General features: G+C 45.2%; 1 protein-coding gene across 1 annotated transcript in view; it reads left to right on the top strand.

Moving 5' to 3' along the window:
• The window catches only part of LOC144601723 (5'-nucleotidase domain-containing protein 2-like), a 65,629-nt gene that overhangs the window by 33,621 nt on the left and 16,060 nt on the right, over positions 1-15,948 (top strand). The window contains exons 9-11 of the mRNA XM_078414035.1: positions 496-598; positions 8,489-8,590; positions 8,908-8,989. Of these exons, the coding sequence (XP_078270161.1) occupies positions 496-598; positions 8,489-8,590; positions 8,908-8,989 (287 nt within the window). The remainder of the gene's footprint in view (positions 1-495; positions 599-8,488; positions 8,591-8,907; positions 8,990-15,948) is intronic.

Raw genomic sequence — 15,948 nt, 5'->3', positions numbered from 1 at the left:
ACATAGATACATAGAAAATAGGTGCAGGGGTAGTCCATTCGGCCCTTCGAGCCTGCACCACCATTCAATATGATCATGGCTGATCATCCAACTCAGTATCCCGTACCTGCCTTCTCTCCATACCCCCTGATCCCTTTAGCCACAAGGGCCACATCTAACTCCCTCTTAAATATAACCAATGAACTGGCCTCAACTACCTTCTGTGGCAGAGAATTCCACAGATTTACCACTCTCTGTGTGAAAAAAAGCTTTCTCATCTCGGTCCTAAAAGACTTCCCCCTTATCCTTAAACTGTGACCCCTTGTTCTGGACTTCCCCAACATCGGGAATAATCTTCCTGCATCTAGCCTGTCCAACCCCTTAAGAATTTTGTAAGTTTCTATAAGATCCCCATGTGTTAGTATCATGAAAAAGCGAGGAAATCTATTTTGTTTTCAGAAGCAGTTGGAACACTCCGTATTAGTACGGAATAACAACTGTATTCTTTATTTGCAGAAAATTGCATCCTTCGAGGAGATGAAACCTATGCTGTTCTAAATCGTCTGGTTAATAATGGAAAGAAGCTCTTCCTTATCACCAACAGTCCCTTCAACTTTGTGTATGTAATAACTTTCATCTCCTGCAGTTTGTCATTTTGTGATCAGATTCCTTCTGGGGTGGGCTTGCCTGTTCACGTAGCAGTTTGGCTTCCCCAGATTGTGAGGTTGATAACATTCCAGTAGGAGTTTGTTAAAAGGGTCTGCAAATCGCCATTTAATCTTTGAGCCCCGTAGAATGGCAGGACTTTCCAATAATCACTGGGAAACTAGTGTCGATTGCATTATCCAGGGATGACTTAATAGCTTACCGCCCTGGTCTGGAACATAGCAATAGACAATAGGTGCAGGAGTAGGCCGTTCGGCCATTCAATGTGATCATGGCTGATCATTCGTGCTCTAAAGCGAAAGTGATAGATTACACCTCGACACCCACAAGAAACTGAAACTGATCATAGACATGTGAGCTGGTTATATGTTATAGCATACAATGTACTAATCATATTATCCTTTTCGATAGTCCATTCTTGTCTGATCTAATCAAATCATGAATGGGAAATGAGACTATGCCTAATGGTTTTGTTCTATGCTTTTAATTGTCTTTTGAAAAGCTGAGAGCACAAATAGAAATGTGCATTATATGATTGCCATTGCATAGACATGACCGCAGAGCAACAGAGAATGGGCCCTGAATATGGAAGGGTTTGTGATATTTAGGGAGGACAGGAAGCTAGATAAAGATGGAGTAATTCTACTAATTAGTGACAGTATGAGAGAAGTTGGGATTGTAAAATTGTAAATTGTAAATTGTAAAAACCTTTATTGTCACTACACAAAGTACAGCGAAATTAAAGCAGTCCAGATGATGCAATCACACACAGCAGACAGTACAAAGGATAAACCTTTATCCATAACAAGCTAAACCTAATCTACTGAATTAAACAAACTGACCTCTAATACAATATAGACAAAACAATTACAATACGGTCGAGGCAGTGTACAGTGCAATCAAGACAGCAAGTTATTGCACAGCAATGAGAGCTAACATATTGCAAGTGCCGTTTAAAAAAATAAATAAATAAAAGAAATAATGTAATTAAATATAAGGTGCGGTCGGTTGTAACATGTAATAAGTTTAGCAAATGTTAACAATATAAGTGCAGTAGAATGTAAACTTGTATTAAATTGAGGCTTATGTTTTCTGACAAGTAACTGACAGTGTTCCGACCAGTTCCGTTCCTTCCCTTCAGTTTTATGTGAGTGTCTGGCAGTGTTCAGCTCACGTATGACACTGGGGTAGAAACTGTTCTTGAGTCTATTAGTCCGTGATGTAATGGACCTGAACCGTCTACCAGAGGGCAGCAGTTGGAGCAGCTGATGACCAGGGTGGGAAGGATCCCTCAGGATGTTGGCTGCTCTGCTGAGGCAGCGGAGGGAGTAAAGTTCCTCTAGAGAGGGCAGTGGGCAACCAATGATTTTCTTTGCAGAGTTGATGACCCTCTGAAGGGCTTTCTTGTCTGCCTCTGAGCTGCTGGTGTACCACATAGAAATACAGTACGTCAGCACACTCTCGATGGTGCAACGGTAGAAAGTCACTAGCAGCTGCTCTTGCAGGTTGTTCTTCCTGAGGATCCTCAGAAAGTAGAGCCGCTGCTGTGCCTTTTTGACTGCCGCTATGGTGTTTGTGGTCCAGGAGAGATCCTCAGCAATATGCGTGCCCAGGAACTTGAAGGCAGGGACCCTTTCCACACAAACCCCGCTGATATGCAGTGGTGTGTAGCCCGTATTGTGTCTTCGGAAGTCTATTATGAGTTCTTTTGTCTTGGAAGGATTCAGAGCCAGATTGTTTTCCGCACATCCTATCAGTTTTTGGACTTCATCTCTGTAGGCTGTCTCGTCATCTCCTGAGACGAGTCCAACCACAGTCGTGTCATCCGCAAACTTGATGATGGCGTTGGTAGGATGAGTGGGGGTGCAGTCATGGGTGTAAAGGGCGTAGAGAAGAGGGCTCAACACGCATCCTTGTGGGCAGCCGGTGCTGATTGTGAGAGTGGAGGATGTGTGAGGGCCTAATCTGACCATCTGGGGCCGATTGGTCAGGAAGTCCTTAATCCAGTTACAGATAGATTGGGAGAGTCCTAAATCAGATGTACCGGTCGGTAATTTGGATAGAGATGGGAAACTATAAAGGCAAAAAAAAACTTGAGTATGATGTACCGAGGTCGCTAACAGTGGGGAGGATAAAATCACATAAGGAGAAATGGTGAAAGCTTGTCAGAAAGTTACAATGATAATTGTGTGGGATCTGAATTGAATGAAGACAAGAAAAATCAGCCGGGGTTAATAGCTTGGATGAGATGTTCATTGTGTTAACAGGGGTAGTTCATTGGATGATTACGGCTTTTATGGTTCAGCGTGGAGATGGACACAAAATGCTGGAGTAACACAGGCAGCATCTCTGGAGCAAAGGACTGGGTGACGTTTCGGGTCGCGACCCTTCTTCAGACTGCAAGACGGCTCTTCTAGATATGGCATTGTGCAAGAATACAATATTAATTAATAAACCAGTCGAGGTGCCTCATCATATGATTAAATTTTACGTAACGTTTGAGCGAAAGATATATGGGCCTAAGGCAGCCATTTTGAAATTGCAGATGATGGCAGTAACTGGAACTAACAAAGATGGCAGACATATCAGACCAGGGGATCAGCTGCATCAGTTCAGATGCAGCGGCAGATGACTGCAACGTAGCTACTGCTCCGCTCCATCCTTCATCCCATCCGGTCGCCAAATGCCGGGTCTAGAATCGCCTGTGCTCTGGTTGGCTTCAATCCACGGTGTTCTCAGAAACGATCGCTGAAAACACGACAAAGCACAGGGACGCAGCTGGTAAAGATACTGCCTTGTAGTTCCAGTGGCCTGGATTCAATCCTGACTTTGGCAACTGTTTGCGTGGAGATTGAGTATTCACCGCGCCGCTGAGGGTTTCCACTGGGTGCCCCGGTTTCCTCCACACCGCAACGATGTGGGTGGGTTTAGTTTTGTAGTTTAGTTTAGAGATACAGTGCGGAAACAGGCCCTTTTGGCCTACCGGGTCCGCGCCGACCAGTGATCCCCGCATATTAACTCTAAACTCCACCCACTGGGGACAATTTTTACATTTACCAAGCCAATTAACCTACAAACCTGTACGTCTCTGGAGTGTGGGGAGGAAACCGAAGATCTCGAAGAAAACCCACGCAGGTCACGGGGAGAATGTACAAACTCCGTAGAGACGGCGCCCGCAGTCGGGATCGATCCCGGGTCTCCGGCGCTGCATTCGGTGTAAGGCGGCAACTCTACCGCTGCGCCACCGTGCCGCCCTAGTGTGTAGGTTAATCAGCCACCGTAAATTACCCATAGTGTGTAGCTGAGCGCTGGCACCATGCGGAAGTTGAGAGAATAAAATGACTTTGGGTAGGATTAACACCAATATGGATGTTACTGCTTGGTTCACTTGGTGGGTTGAAGGACCTGTTCCTGTGCTGTAGCCCCACAATGTTTGAGGGGATCTGTGAGTGTCCAAAATGGATATATTCAAAACAAGGATAAACTCTCAAGCGAAGTACCTCTGCATTTGTGATCACCCAAAATAAAGTGTTTCTAAAAAAAAAAGGTAATACTTAAAAAGAGAAGCACATTATTGTGCAGATGGGTGGCAAGGCAAGAAATAAAAATAACAAATGACGCCTAAAAGTTAGTAAAGCGGAGAATTCACAAGCTGGTTACAAATGTAAAAGCAGATTTTTTTTTAAAAAGGGTGGTGCAGAGGCCTGGGTGGTGATCCTGACCTTGGGTGCAGTATGTGTGGGGTTTGCCCGGTCTCTCTGTGACTGCATGGGTTTCCTCCGGGTGCTCCGGTTTCCTCCCACATCCCAAAGACGTGCAGGTTTGTGGGCTAATTGTCCTCTGTAAATTGCCCTCGGCGTGTAGGGAGTGGATGAGAACATATGATAACATGGAACTAGTGTGAGTGGGCGAACCAATGGTCGGCGTGGAGTTGGTGGGCCGAAGGGCCTGTTTTCGTGCTGCATCTCTAAATTAAAAATTAAACCAAGTATTGGTCCTATGGAAAGTGAATTTGCAGAAGTAATCGCAGCAATTAAGAAGGTAGCAGATGAATTCAATGGGTATTTTGCATTGGTTTTCATTGTGGAGAATGCAAGTCATATCACAGGAGTAGTTGCAATCGCAATTGGAGGAAAGGAATGAACTCCAGGTCTGTGGGTAGTGAGTGTGGAAATGGTAATCAATGGGAACAGGTACTGAGCAAATTGTTGGGGATGCTTGCTGGCAAATTGACAAGTCCCAGGGTCCACATAGTTTCCATCCAAGATGTTGAGAGAAGTGACCAGTGAGAATCAATAGTCAATAGTCAATAGCCGTTTATTTGTCACATACACATAAATGTGTAGTGAAATGAAACATTACCCGCAGTTCAACAATAAGACCAATAAGAATAATCAATAAAAATGCAATAACACATACAATCATAAACTAACACCAAACAAAAGAAACATCCATCACAGTGAGTCTCCTCCAGTCCCTCCTCACTGTGATGGAAGGCCAGAATGTCTTTCTCTCTTCCCCTGCCGTCTTCTCCCGCGGTCAGGCTGTTGGAGTTGCCATGTCGGGGCGGTCGGGGCTCCCGACACTGAAGCCCCCGCTGGGCGGAGAAAAACCCGTGGCCTATTTCAGGCCGCCCCGGACGGTGAAAGGTCCGCGGCGGGCCGACCCAAGCCCCGCGATTTGGGGCGGGCGAAGACGCTGTCGCTGCCGCTGCTGGAGCTCCCGATGTCGGCCCCCATCCAGGGGCCTGCGGGCTTCCGACGTCCACGCGGCCTGCGCCGAAGCCTCCGGAGACGAGTCGCAGCCGCTCCCGCAGCATCCGAAGGCGGCCAGCGCCGCAGGTGGTGAGTCCGGGCCGTGGGCTCTGCGAACCAGAGCCCCAGGTGGTCCCAGGTGCATGGCCGGTGGTAGGCCGCAACGGGAACGGAGACACGACACAGAAACAAAGGTCGCGTCTCCGTTCGGGAGAGACAATGTTACAGTTCCCGTTCCCTCCAAAAATGTTGAGGCATTTGGATAGGTACATGGATAGGAAAAGTTTAGAGGGATATGGGCGGACAGGTGGGACTACTGTAGATGGCACCTTGGTCGGCATTGGCAAGTTGGGCCAAAGGGCCTGTTTCTATGCCCTGTGACTCTCCGACACTGACTCTATTTGCTTTAACCCAAAATTCGGTGACGGTTCCACTGCTTGGGGTAACTTTGTAACCCCTTAATTAAAAAAAAGGAGGGAAACAGACAAAGTAGGAAATCACAGGCCAGTTAGCTTAACATCTTTCATAGGAGAAATGTTAGAAGCTGGTATCAAAGACAATTATGGCAGGTTACTCAAAGAAATGACGATATTCAGACAAAGTCAAGAGTTCTGTGAAAGGGAAACCGCGTTTGAATAATTAATTGTAGTTTCTTTTGAACAAATGTGCTGTGGGTAAAGGAGAACTTGGATTTCCAGAGGCATTTGTTAAAGTATCGCATCAAATGTTTAGTGGAAAATATAAGCCATTGGTGCAAGAGATATCTTGCTGACATGGATAGAGGATTAGATGGCCCACTGGCCACAAGACTAGGCACAGAAGTAGGTGGTCTTGTGACGATGTGCATTGGGAGGTGTGTTACTGGGATCAAGAAATGGGCCTTCAATGTTGTGCAATATACACAAGTGATTGGGATGAAAGTTTCAAAGTTTTGTTTGCTAAATTTGCTGTTGACGTAAAGATATTAAATTAAATTATAAAGAGGGCACACAGTGGCTACAAAGGATTGTAGATACTGAGCAAGAAACTGGCAAATGGAGTATAATGTTGGAAAATGTGAAGTTGCTTACTTTGGCAGGAAATACATATTTTTAATGCATATTATGTAATGGTGGGAGATTGCAGAAGGATTCTGAGGGTACTCGTGCATGCTTCACTACAGGCTAGTGTGCAATGTAGCACATAAGTAAGAAAGCTTCCAAATGTTATTGTTTATGGCAGGAGAACTTCAGCACAAAGCTGAAGGTTCCCTTTGTTATGTTACGTATGAAATTGGTGAGACCACATCTGGAGTATTTTGTAGTGTTAGTCTCTGCAGAAGGATGTGCATGTGTTGGAAGCAGTTCAGAAAAGATTTACTAGACTAATACCTGGACCAGATGGGTTGCCAGGAATGGTTGGACAGGCTAGGCTTGTACCTTTTGGTTTAGAGTGAGAGGTGACTTGATGGAAACCTTAAGATTGAGGCATCGTGTCAGGATGGATATGGAAAGGATGTTTCTTCTTTTGCTAAAACTAGGGCTTACTTTCTTTTTCAAACGGGTTTGATCTTGACGACAGGTGGTGCCTGTACGGAGTTTGTACGTTCTCCCTGTGACCGCTTAGGTTTTTTCTGGGTGCTCCGGTTTCCTCCCACTCCAAACTTTACCAAACTCCTCCCACACTCCAACTTTACCAACGCCAATTAACCTACAAACCTGTACGTCTGGTAAAGACGTACAGGTTTGTAGGTTAATTGGCTTTGGTAAAGTTGTAAATTGTCCCTAGTGTGTAGGATAGTGCTAGTGCAGGGGGTGATTGCTGTTCGGTGTGGAGTCGGTGGACTGGAGGGCCTATTTTCACACTGCATCTCTAAAGTCTAAAGTAAAGAATATCAATATTTGTCCATTGCTATCGCACCATTTTTACATTTAATGATCACAATTACACTCCATGTTTGTTTAATGTAACTCTGTCTACGAAATCTGTTATAGACCCAGTCATAACAGTTTGGAAGTTGAATATGTTGCACAGTGGTCACCAAATTGTGTGATTAGTTGCGCAGACTGTGTTGCAAGCTGTTTTGTTTGCATTTGTTTTGGCCTTTGTTCACCTTTGATCCTGTCAATTTGCTTTTGTGCAAAAGCATTTTATCCATTCTCTGAAAACCCATTCCTTGATGTTAAGCTTTTTGGACATTTAACAAAGGTATGAGGTATATAACTGAGGTTGGTGTAGGAACCAAACGTTCTCTTGAAGGCATTTCAATTACTTATTGCAAATCTGAGCATAATTACGCTGTTTAATGTCAATTACTTTGATTTTCTTTTTTAAAGTATGGTATAATAAAATGATCCCCTTCCAATGTTGATTTGAACATCTACATCTCTCCCAGGTATAAATGTTAGTGCTCGATCCTTTGTCTATGAATTGAGCAGATTCTCTTCTTTTGTTACTTTATTGATGTCATACAAATTATTTAAAAAAATATGTCCAACCAGCTGTGATTTTAAAACTAAGTCATGAAGAGGGGCCAATGCAGCGGTAGCGTTGCTGCCTTAGAGTACCAGAGACCCGGGTTTAATCCTGTCTACGGGCAGAGTCTGTACGGACTTTAAACGTTCTCCCCGTGACCGTGTGGGTTTTCTCCAGGAGCCCCGGTTTCCTCATCACACTCCAAAGACATACAGGTTTGTAGGTTAATTGGCTCTGGTAAAATTGTAAATTGTCCCTAGTGTGTAGGATAGTGCTGGCGATCGTTGGTCGGCCCGGACTCGGTGGTCGGAATGGCCTGTTTCTGGTAAAGTTTCTTGGCTGTCTCCAAGGTAAAGTCTAAAGAAAATTGGATCCTTTAGAATATGTGAAAGTATTTGAAATGCTTCATTTCTGAATTTCACCTATGTTTTTGAAACCAGAAGTCTAACCCAAATCATCAGTGAGTTGAAGAGAACGTTTGTAAGCTGACGTACTTTACTAAACAGCATACTCAGACTGTGGACTTTTGACTCCATGCTAAAGAAGTTCCTTGTCTCAAACATACCAATCTAGGTGTACCTGTGTGGCTTCTATTATTGACACAACGCTCGTTAACATTCACTCTTTTTGCACAGTGATAAAGGAATGAAATACATGGTGGGAGATGATTGGCGAGACCTTTTTGATTTGATAATCGTCCAAGCCGACAAGCCAAGTTTCTTTACAGATAAATGCAAGTATGTGGTGTAATAAGTAAAGGATAACTTTAACCATTTTTATAGAAAATTTAATAATTAAAAAAGATATATCTAGAAGCTTAACACTGCATTACAGCTTTTTTTTAATGAAGAAAATTACCTTTGTAAATGTTAATAAATCATTTTTATGAAAGTAATTAAAAGAAAGATACTTTTCCAAGTTGAGAATAAGTTTCTACATTTTCTGTGTAACTATATTTGGCAACAGGGGATATGATTTTAGGTTTAGTCTGGCTGGGTTACAACTTTTCTGTGTTGAATTTCTGGCTGAATACTGACTTGCTTTATTTTGCTAGGCCTTTCCGAAGACTGGATGACACGGGTACACTGCAGTGGGACAAAATCACCACTTTAGAAAAGGGCAAGATGTACAAACAGGTGAGAATAATGGGTCAATGCTTAGCCTTGCAGCATGTTTTCAAAATGGGCTGTGCTGCTTTGCAAAGAGCTTTCAGGTTCGGGCCTGTTTGCTCAGTTGAAACCCGCCTTGTTGACAAACCGATGCTTTGTAAAGTGAGAAGATAATTGATCAAAATGAGCTTTAGTGAAATTACTTCATTTTCCTTTCTGAGAATGGAACTAACTAAACTGGATGGACTTGTCCAACAAAATGTCCCAATCCAGGTGTGAGGCGTTAACATTTAAAAAACTCTTTAAAGATTAAGTTTAGGACTCTTCAGGAAGGGAATAAGTGGAGAACACATGCAGGAAAGTTTCCTTCTGGAAAGTTTTTGTTTGGTTCTTTCCAAGAACCTGTCCTATTCACGAAAGCCTGGCAAATTATTTCCATTCAATGAATTATTCCGATTTGATTGCCAAAGTTCAATATGCTTTGGAATCTGGAGCCTACAAAAGGGAAAAAAAGCCAATCCCACATTAGGAACACTGAGGTCAAATGGACCAGGTGTTACATACACTTCATACATTAGTGATTTCTGATCGCCTGCAAGTATACCTCCTTCTAGGTATGGAAATGGTCATAGAATCGTACAGCATAGAAATGGGCCCTTTGCCCCAACTCATCCATACCTACAAAATACCCCATCTAAGCGAGTCCCATTTGGCCTATACCCCTCTAAATCATTCCCATACAATAACTCTCCAATTGTCCTTTAGTGTTGTTCTTGTCCCTGCCTCAGCTACTTCCTCTCACAGCTTGTTCCATGCACCCACCACCATCTGTGCAGATAAACTTACCCCTGAGATTCCTATTAAATTTCCCGTCTCACTTTAAACCAATGCCCTTTAGTGCCTGTGTGTCCTCTTGAGGTTGGTGGGGAGGGGGGGGGGGGGAGGAAAGAGGAGAGAGGAGAGAAAAGTGCATTCACCTGTACTCCAAGGAATAAAGTCCTAGCCTCTCCAACCCCTCCCTTTAGCTCAATCCCTCAAGCCCGAGCATCATCCTTGTAAATATTCTCTGCACCTTTTCCAGCTTAAAGGCATCTTTCCTATTAGCAGGGTGACCAAAACTGAGCACAATACTCCCAAGTGTGGCCTAACACATGTCTTGTATAAATGTAGCCTAACGTCCCAACTTCTAGACTCAATTTTCCAAAAGCTAACGTACCTAAAGCTGCCTTCACCACCCTATCTACCTGTGCTGCCACTTTTGGGGAGCTACGTATTTGCACTGCTAGATCCCTCTGCTCGATAAGGGTCCCCAGGGCCCTACTGTTCAGTGAAGATCCTGGCCTAATTTGATTTCCCAAAATACAGCACCTCACACCTTTCTGACATGAAACTCCCTTTGCCATTCTTCAGCTCACTTGCCCAACTGATAAAGATCCCACTGTAATTCTTGATAACCATCTTCACTGTCTGCAATGCCACTTATTTTGGTGTCATTTGCAAATGTACTAATCATGCTTTGTATATTCTCATCCAAATTGTTGGTATGAATCTCACACAGCAATGGGCCCTGCACCGATCCCCGAGGCACAGGCCTCCAGTCTGCAAAACACCTTCCACCATCAGCCAATTCTGTATGCATTTACCTAGCTCTCCCTTCGTCCCATGCGGTCTAACAGTTCAACAGTTCAACAGAGCTTTATTTGTCATTCGGTACCAAGGTACCGAACGAAACTACATAGCAGTCACACACAAAAAAGAACACAAGACACATGACCCCAACACAAACGTCCATCACAGTGACTCCAAACACCCCCTCACTGTGATGGAGGCAACAAAACTTCCACTCTCTTCCCCACGCCCACGGACAGACAGCTCGTCCCCGACCGACCCGCACAGTCCCCGCGGCCGAGTCGCACCGGGCGCTGAGACGTCTCGTGGCCGAACCGGGCGATGGAAGGCCCTGCGACCGAGCCGTGCGCAGCTAAGTCCCGCGGCCGAGCCGCACCGGACGATGTTAGGCCCCGCGGCCAAGCTGCACCGGGCGATGTTAAGTATAAGAAAATAACTGCAGATGCTGGTACAAATCGATTTATTCACAAAATGCTGGAGTAACTCAGCAGGTCAGGCAGCACCCATTCCTTCTCTCCCGAGATGCTGCCTGACCTGCTGAGTTACTCCAGCATTTTGTGAATAAACCGGGCGATGTTAAGTCCAGCGGCCGAGCCGCACCAGCGATGAAAGGCCCCGCGGCCGAGCCGCACCGGGCGATGGAAGGCCCCGCGGCCAAGCCGCACCGGGCACTGTTAAGTCCAGCGGCCGCGCCGCGCCGGGCGATGTGAAGTCCAGTGGCCGAGCCGCACCGGGCGATGTTAGGTCCCGTGGCCGAGCCGCACCGGGCGATGTTAGGCCCCGCGGCCGAGCCGCACCCCGCGCCGTGAGGAAGAGACCTAAAAGAGAAAGGTTTCCCCCACCCCCCCCCCCCACCCACACCACCACCCCCCCCCACCCACACCACCACCCCCCACACATACACAGCCAAAAAAAAACAAAAACCAACCCAACACCGACACACAACAAAAAAAAAGGAAAAAGACGAACAGACTGCTAGCGAGCCGCAGCCGTTAGGCGCCGCCACTTCCGCTTCTTGTCAGCCAAGTCACTTCCAGAGCAGCCTACTATGTGGATCCTAATGAAAGGAGTTGCTCATACAGAAGTTCACATAGACTACGTCTGTGGCACTGACGGTTAACTCTTCAAAAAAACGTAATCAAGTTCATGAGACGCTATCTCCCATGCTCAAAACCATGTCCCTAATCAACCTCCGTCTTTCCAAATGTACATATATCTTGTGCATCTGTTAGACTTACTGGTCTATAGTTCCCAAATTTTTATTTGCAGTCCATCTTAACCACCCTCCAGTCTTCTGAACCCGGGCCTCTCGCGCGCTGCAAGGCAGCAACTCTACTGCTGTGCTGCCCTTAAGAGTTTGATTAGGAAATGATGGGGATCTAAGTGGTGGTTCTTTGTTATCTCAATTAGCCATAATCTTTAAATTTGGGTCATGGGTGGGGGTAGGGGGAAAGTGGAAGAGAGTCAAGTCAAGTCAATTTTATTTGTATAGCACATTTAAAAACAACCCACGTTGACCAAAGTGCTGCACATCTGATTAGGAAAAAAAAAAAGAAACATACAGTGGCAGGCAGCCAAACACAAAATGTTTAACTAAAGCAGAATGGTGTCCCGCGGAGGTGGTGAGGAAGGGAGAGGGAGGGGGGGAGAGATTTAGACCTGGCCGAGTGGTTGAGCAGCAGATTCCGTTAGGTTCACACATGGACAAGGAGCGATTGAACATGGCACCAAGAGATGAGAACAAAGTTAAACAGGAGAAACCATTCTGAGTCTCTTACTACTCCTTGTTAATGTATATTTATTTCATTTCATGTCTTTGCGCACTAAAACCCAAACTGCCCAGTTCATTATTAATTCTACTTGTCAAACAAGAGGGGTTCCATCGTAAACATCTGACCTTGATTTATCAAGCCTGTTGCCCTGTTGCTTCCTTCCTCTAGCTTCACGATTTACAACCTTTCAACCCTTTACTGGAAGTTCTTAACATCATGCCCCAGTGACCTACAATCCCGTGCGATGTGAATGGGGCCGGTCAGACCCAATGAGATTCAGATTGGTAGCAGCTTTGGGATCCTGCAGTAACGTGCAGCTTCAGTGACTCTTGCTCATTCTGAACCTCGAATGCTGTCTGTGTGGAGTTTGCACATTTTCCCTATGACTAAATGGGGGTTTCCCCGGGTGATCCTCTTTCCTCCCGTATCCCAAAGACATATGGGTTGATAGATTGATTAGAGCACAATGTGCTGGAATAACTCATCAGGTCAGGCAGCATCTCTGGAGGACATGGATAGGCTACATTTCGGCTACATACCAGGCAGTTTGATAGGCCACAGTAAATTGTATGTAGGCGAGCGGCAAAATATGGGGGTAGTTGATAGGAATATGGGGAGAACAAAAATGGGTCACGGTGGCTGGGTTTTGAGACAGGCAGCATGGACCCAGTGGGCCGAAGGGCCTGATTCCATGCGGTATAGCTCTATGTTCAGGTATTGATTGTAACTGTGGCATCGACTGTGAGAATGCAAACAAAAGATTCAGTTTCACTGAGCTTTGCACTGAATCCAACATTAAGGTAATTTGAAAACGCTTTGGCCTGAATCCTGCATTGAAGCAAGGTATTGGGCACCTTGCCAGCACTCATGCTCTTGCAGTGCTTAAATGAAAATGCCAATGACCATTAGAAGTGGCTGAAGATAGACACAAAATGCTGGAGTAACCCAGCGGGACAGGCAGCATCTCTGGAAAGAAGGAATGAGTGACGTTTCGGGTCGAGACCCTTCTTCAGACTGATGTCAGAGATAGAATGTAGTCGGAGACAGTAAGACTGGTGGGAGAACTGGGAAGGGGAGGGGATGGAGAGAGAGGGAAAGCAAGGGCTACTTGAAGTTAGAGAAGTCAATGTTCATACCGCTGGAGTGTAAGCTACCCAAGCAAAATATGAGGTGCTGTTCCTCCAATTTGCGCTGGGCCTCACTCTGACAGTGGAGGAGGCCCAGGACAGAAATGGGAGGGGGAGTTAAAGTGTTGAGCAACCGGGAGATCAGGTATCTTTAGGCGCTGATTAAGCCACATCTCCATCAGGGACCATACCTGTCTGGTGAATTTTAGTTGTATTTTGTGTTTTAATCTTTTACAATCATCCCTTGGAGTTGAGGATTGGTTGAGAGTCCCAGAATGGAAACTGGCCCTTCCGCCCTCCATGTCCAAGCCAACCATCGATCACAATCATCGACCATAGTTCTGTGTTATATCACTAGCTCCCTCCACATTAAGGGCAATTTTACAGTGGATAATTGACTTGCAAACCCAAATATCTTTGGGATGTGGGAGGAAACTGGAGCACCAGGAGGATATCCATGCTCCGGATTGCATGTGGGAGAACGTGCAAACTCCACGCAGACAGCACTAGAGATCAAGATCGGACCCAGGTCTTTATCATATCATATCATATATATACAGCCGGAAACAGGCCTTTTCGGCCCTCCAAGTCCGTGCCGCCCAGTGATCCCCGTACATTAACACTATCCTACACCCACTAGGGACAATTTTTACATTTACATTTACCCAGCCAATTAACCTACATACCTGTAGTTTAGTTTAGAAATACAGCGTGGAAACAGGCCCTTCGGCCCACCGTGTCCGCGCCTACCAGCGATCCCCCGCACATTAACACTATCCTACACACACTAGGGACAATTTTTACATTTCCCAAGCCAATTAACCTACAAACCTGTACATCTTTGGAGTCTGAGAGAAAACCGATGATGTCGGAGAAAACCCAAGTGGTCAGGGGGAGAACGTACAAACGTACAAGTCGGGATCGAACCCGGGTCTCCGACGTTGCAAGTGTTGTTATGCAGCAGCTCTACCAGCTATGCCATTGTGGATTGTCTATTCTCTGGTTTCATGTGTTCTGAGGCAGACTGCCCCTCCCCCATTGATGAGGCAGCAGGCTGACAGCGCATGGGAGGGGCTCGGTTTATCAGATGGTGCACTCGTGTCTAAACCACAGTGTACGTGACTTGTTGCTGAACGTGTTTTGATTGGGATTTGAAAAGAACAGAACGTGCAGTTAGTAGTGCATGAATAGTTTAGACTGATTCTCTCAGACAGCAGCTGAAACACTTCTGTCTATTTTAACATATGTGCTGGGGTGAAATGAAAATTGGATTTCATCTGTTTGCCTCTTGCTTTCACTTTTCCCTATTCGTGTTGACAAGTCAGTGTTATTAAATTAATGATCTCTGGGTATTATTGACATGTTTTGCAGTGCCTATCAGCAAAGTTAAAGTAATGGCCGCTACTTTTTAAGACGTAATTTTTTAAGACTCGTTGCCTCTTTCCTGCAAAGTTTCCAAATGTAGCTGCATTTTAGCAGGGGGGATTTAAGATATCAACTCTTTATTCTGGGAGAATAAACAGTTAGAATTGTTGAGTTAAAAGTTTAGTTAAAAAATAAAATAAAATCCAAGAGACTTTGGCACTCTGCTCATAAGGTGTTGCTCGTGTTAGGATGGATAGATAAGGCGTTCGGATGGAAGAAGGCTCCCGACCCAAAATCATCATATCATATCATATATATACAGCGCGGAAACAGGCCTTTTCGGCCCACCAAGTCCACGCCGCCCAGCGATCCCCGTACATTAACACTATCCTACACCCACTAGGGACAATTTTTTACATTTACCCAGCCAATTAACCTACAAACCTGTACGTCTTTGGACGTACCACCTGTCCATCTCCAGAGATGTCACCTGTCCATCTCCAGAGATGCTGCCTGACCTGCTGAGTTGCTCCAGCACTTTAGTGTCCTTTTGTTTTAGCTAAAGCAATAGCTGTATATTGAAATAAGCCTGGAAAATTCTGGTCCGTTTTAAGGCATTAATGTAGATGAGATCGTGAGCCAGAAATTTGCCGGATTACCTGGGCCACCAAAGTTTTGGATTCCCAGATGAATATTCATCCAAACTTGCTGTTTTTTCTGGGGTGAGAAGATTGTTGAATGCTAGAGTATTTTTACCGGGGCATCTGTCTGCTGAGTATATGTAGAGATAGGACTAAATCAAGAACGTAGAGCCTACAATAGTACAGCACAGTTAAAGCCCCTTCGGCCCACAACTTCTGTGCCAACCATGATGCCAAATTAAAATAACCCCTTCAGCTTGTACATGAACTTATCCACTAATTCTTTGGTACTGCCTGTAAGCTTGCTAATCAGCTCATCGCCAAGTCTTTTATATTTATCAATACGAGGCCATTTACTTCAAAGGAGAGTAAAGGACAAGAGAATGCTTTGGTGATTTTTAATGTCCTGGCTGAGTAACTAAGCCTGGAGGGGGAAAGTAGAGAGGGTATGG

This window comes from Rhinoraja longicauda, chromosome 17, assembly GCF_053455715.1.
Source record: "Rhinoraja longicauda isolate Sanriku21f chromosome 17, sRhiLon1.1, whole genome shotgun sequence".
Classification (NCBI taxonomy): Eukaryota; Metazoa; Chordata; class Chondrichthyes; order Rajiformes; family Arhynchobatidae; genus Rhinoraja; species Rhinoraja longicauda.
The sequence above is the reverse complement of the archived record's forward strand: the minus strand, read 5'-3'. Positions and strand labels throughout refer to the sequence as shown.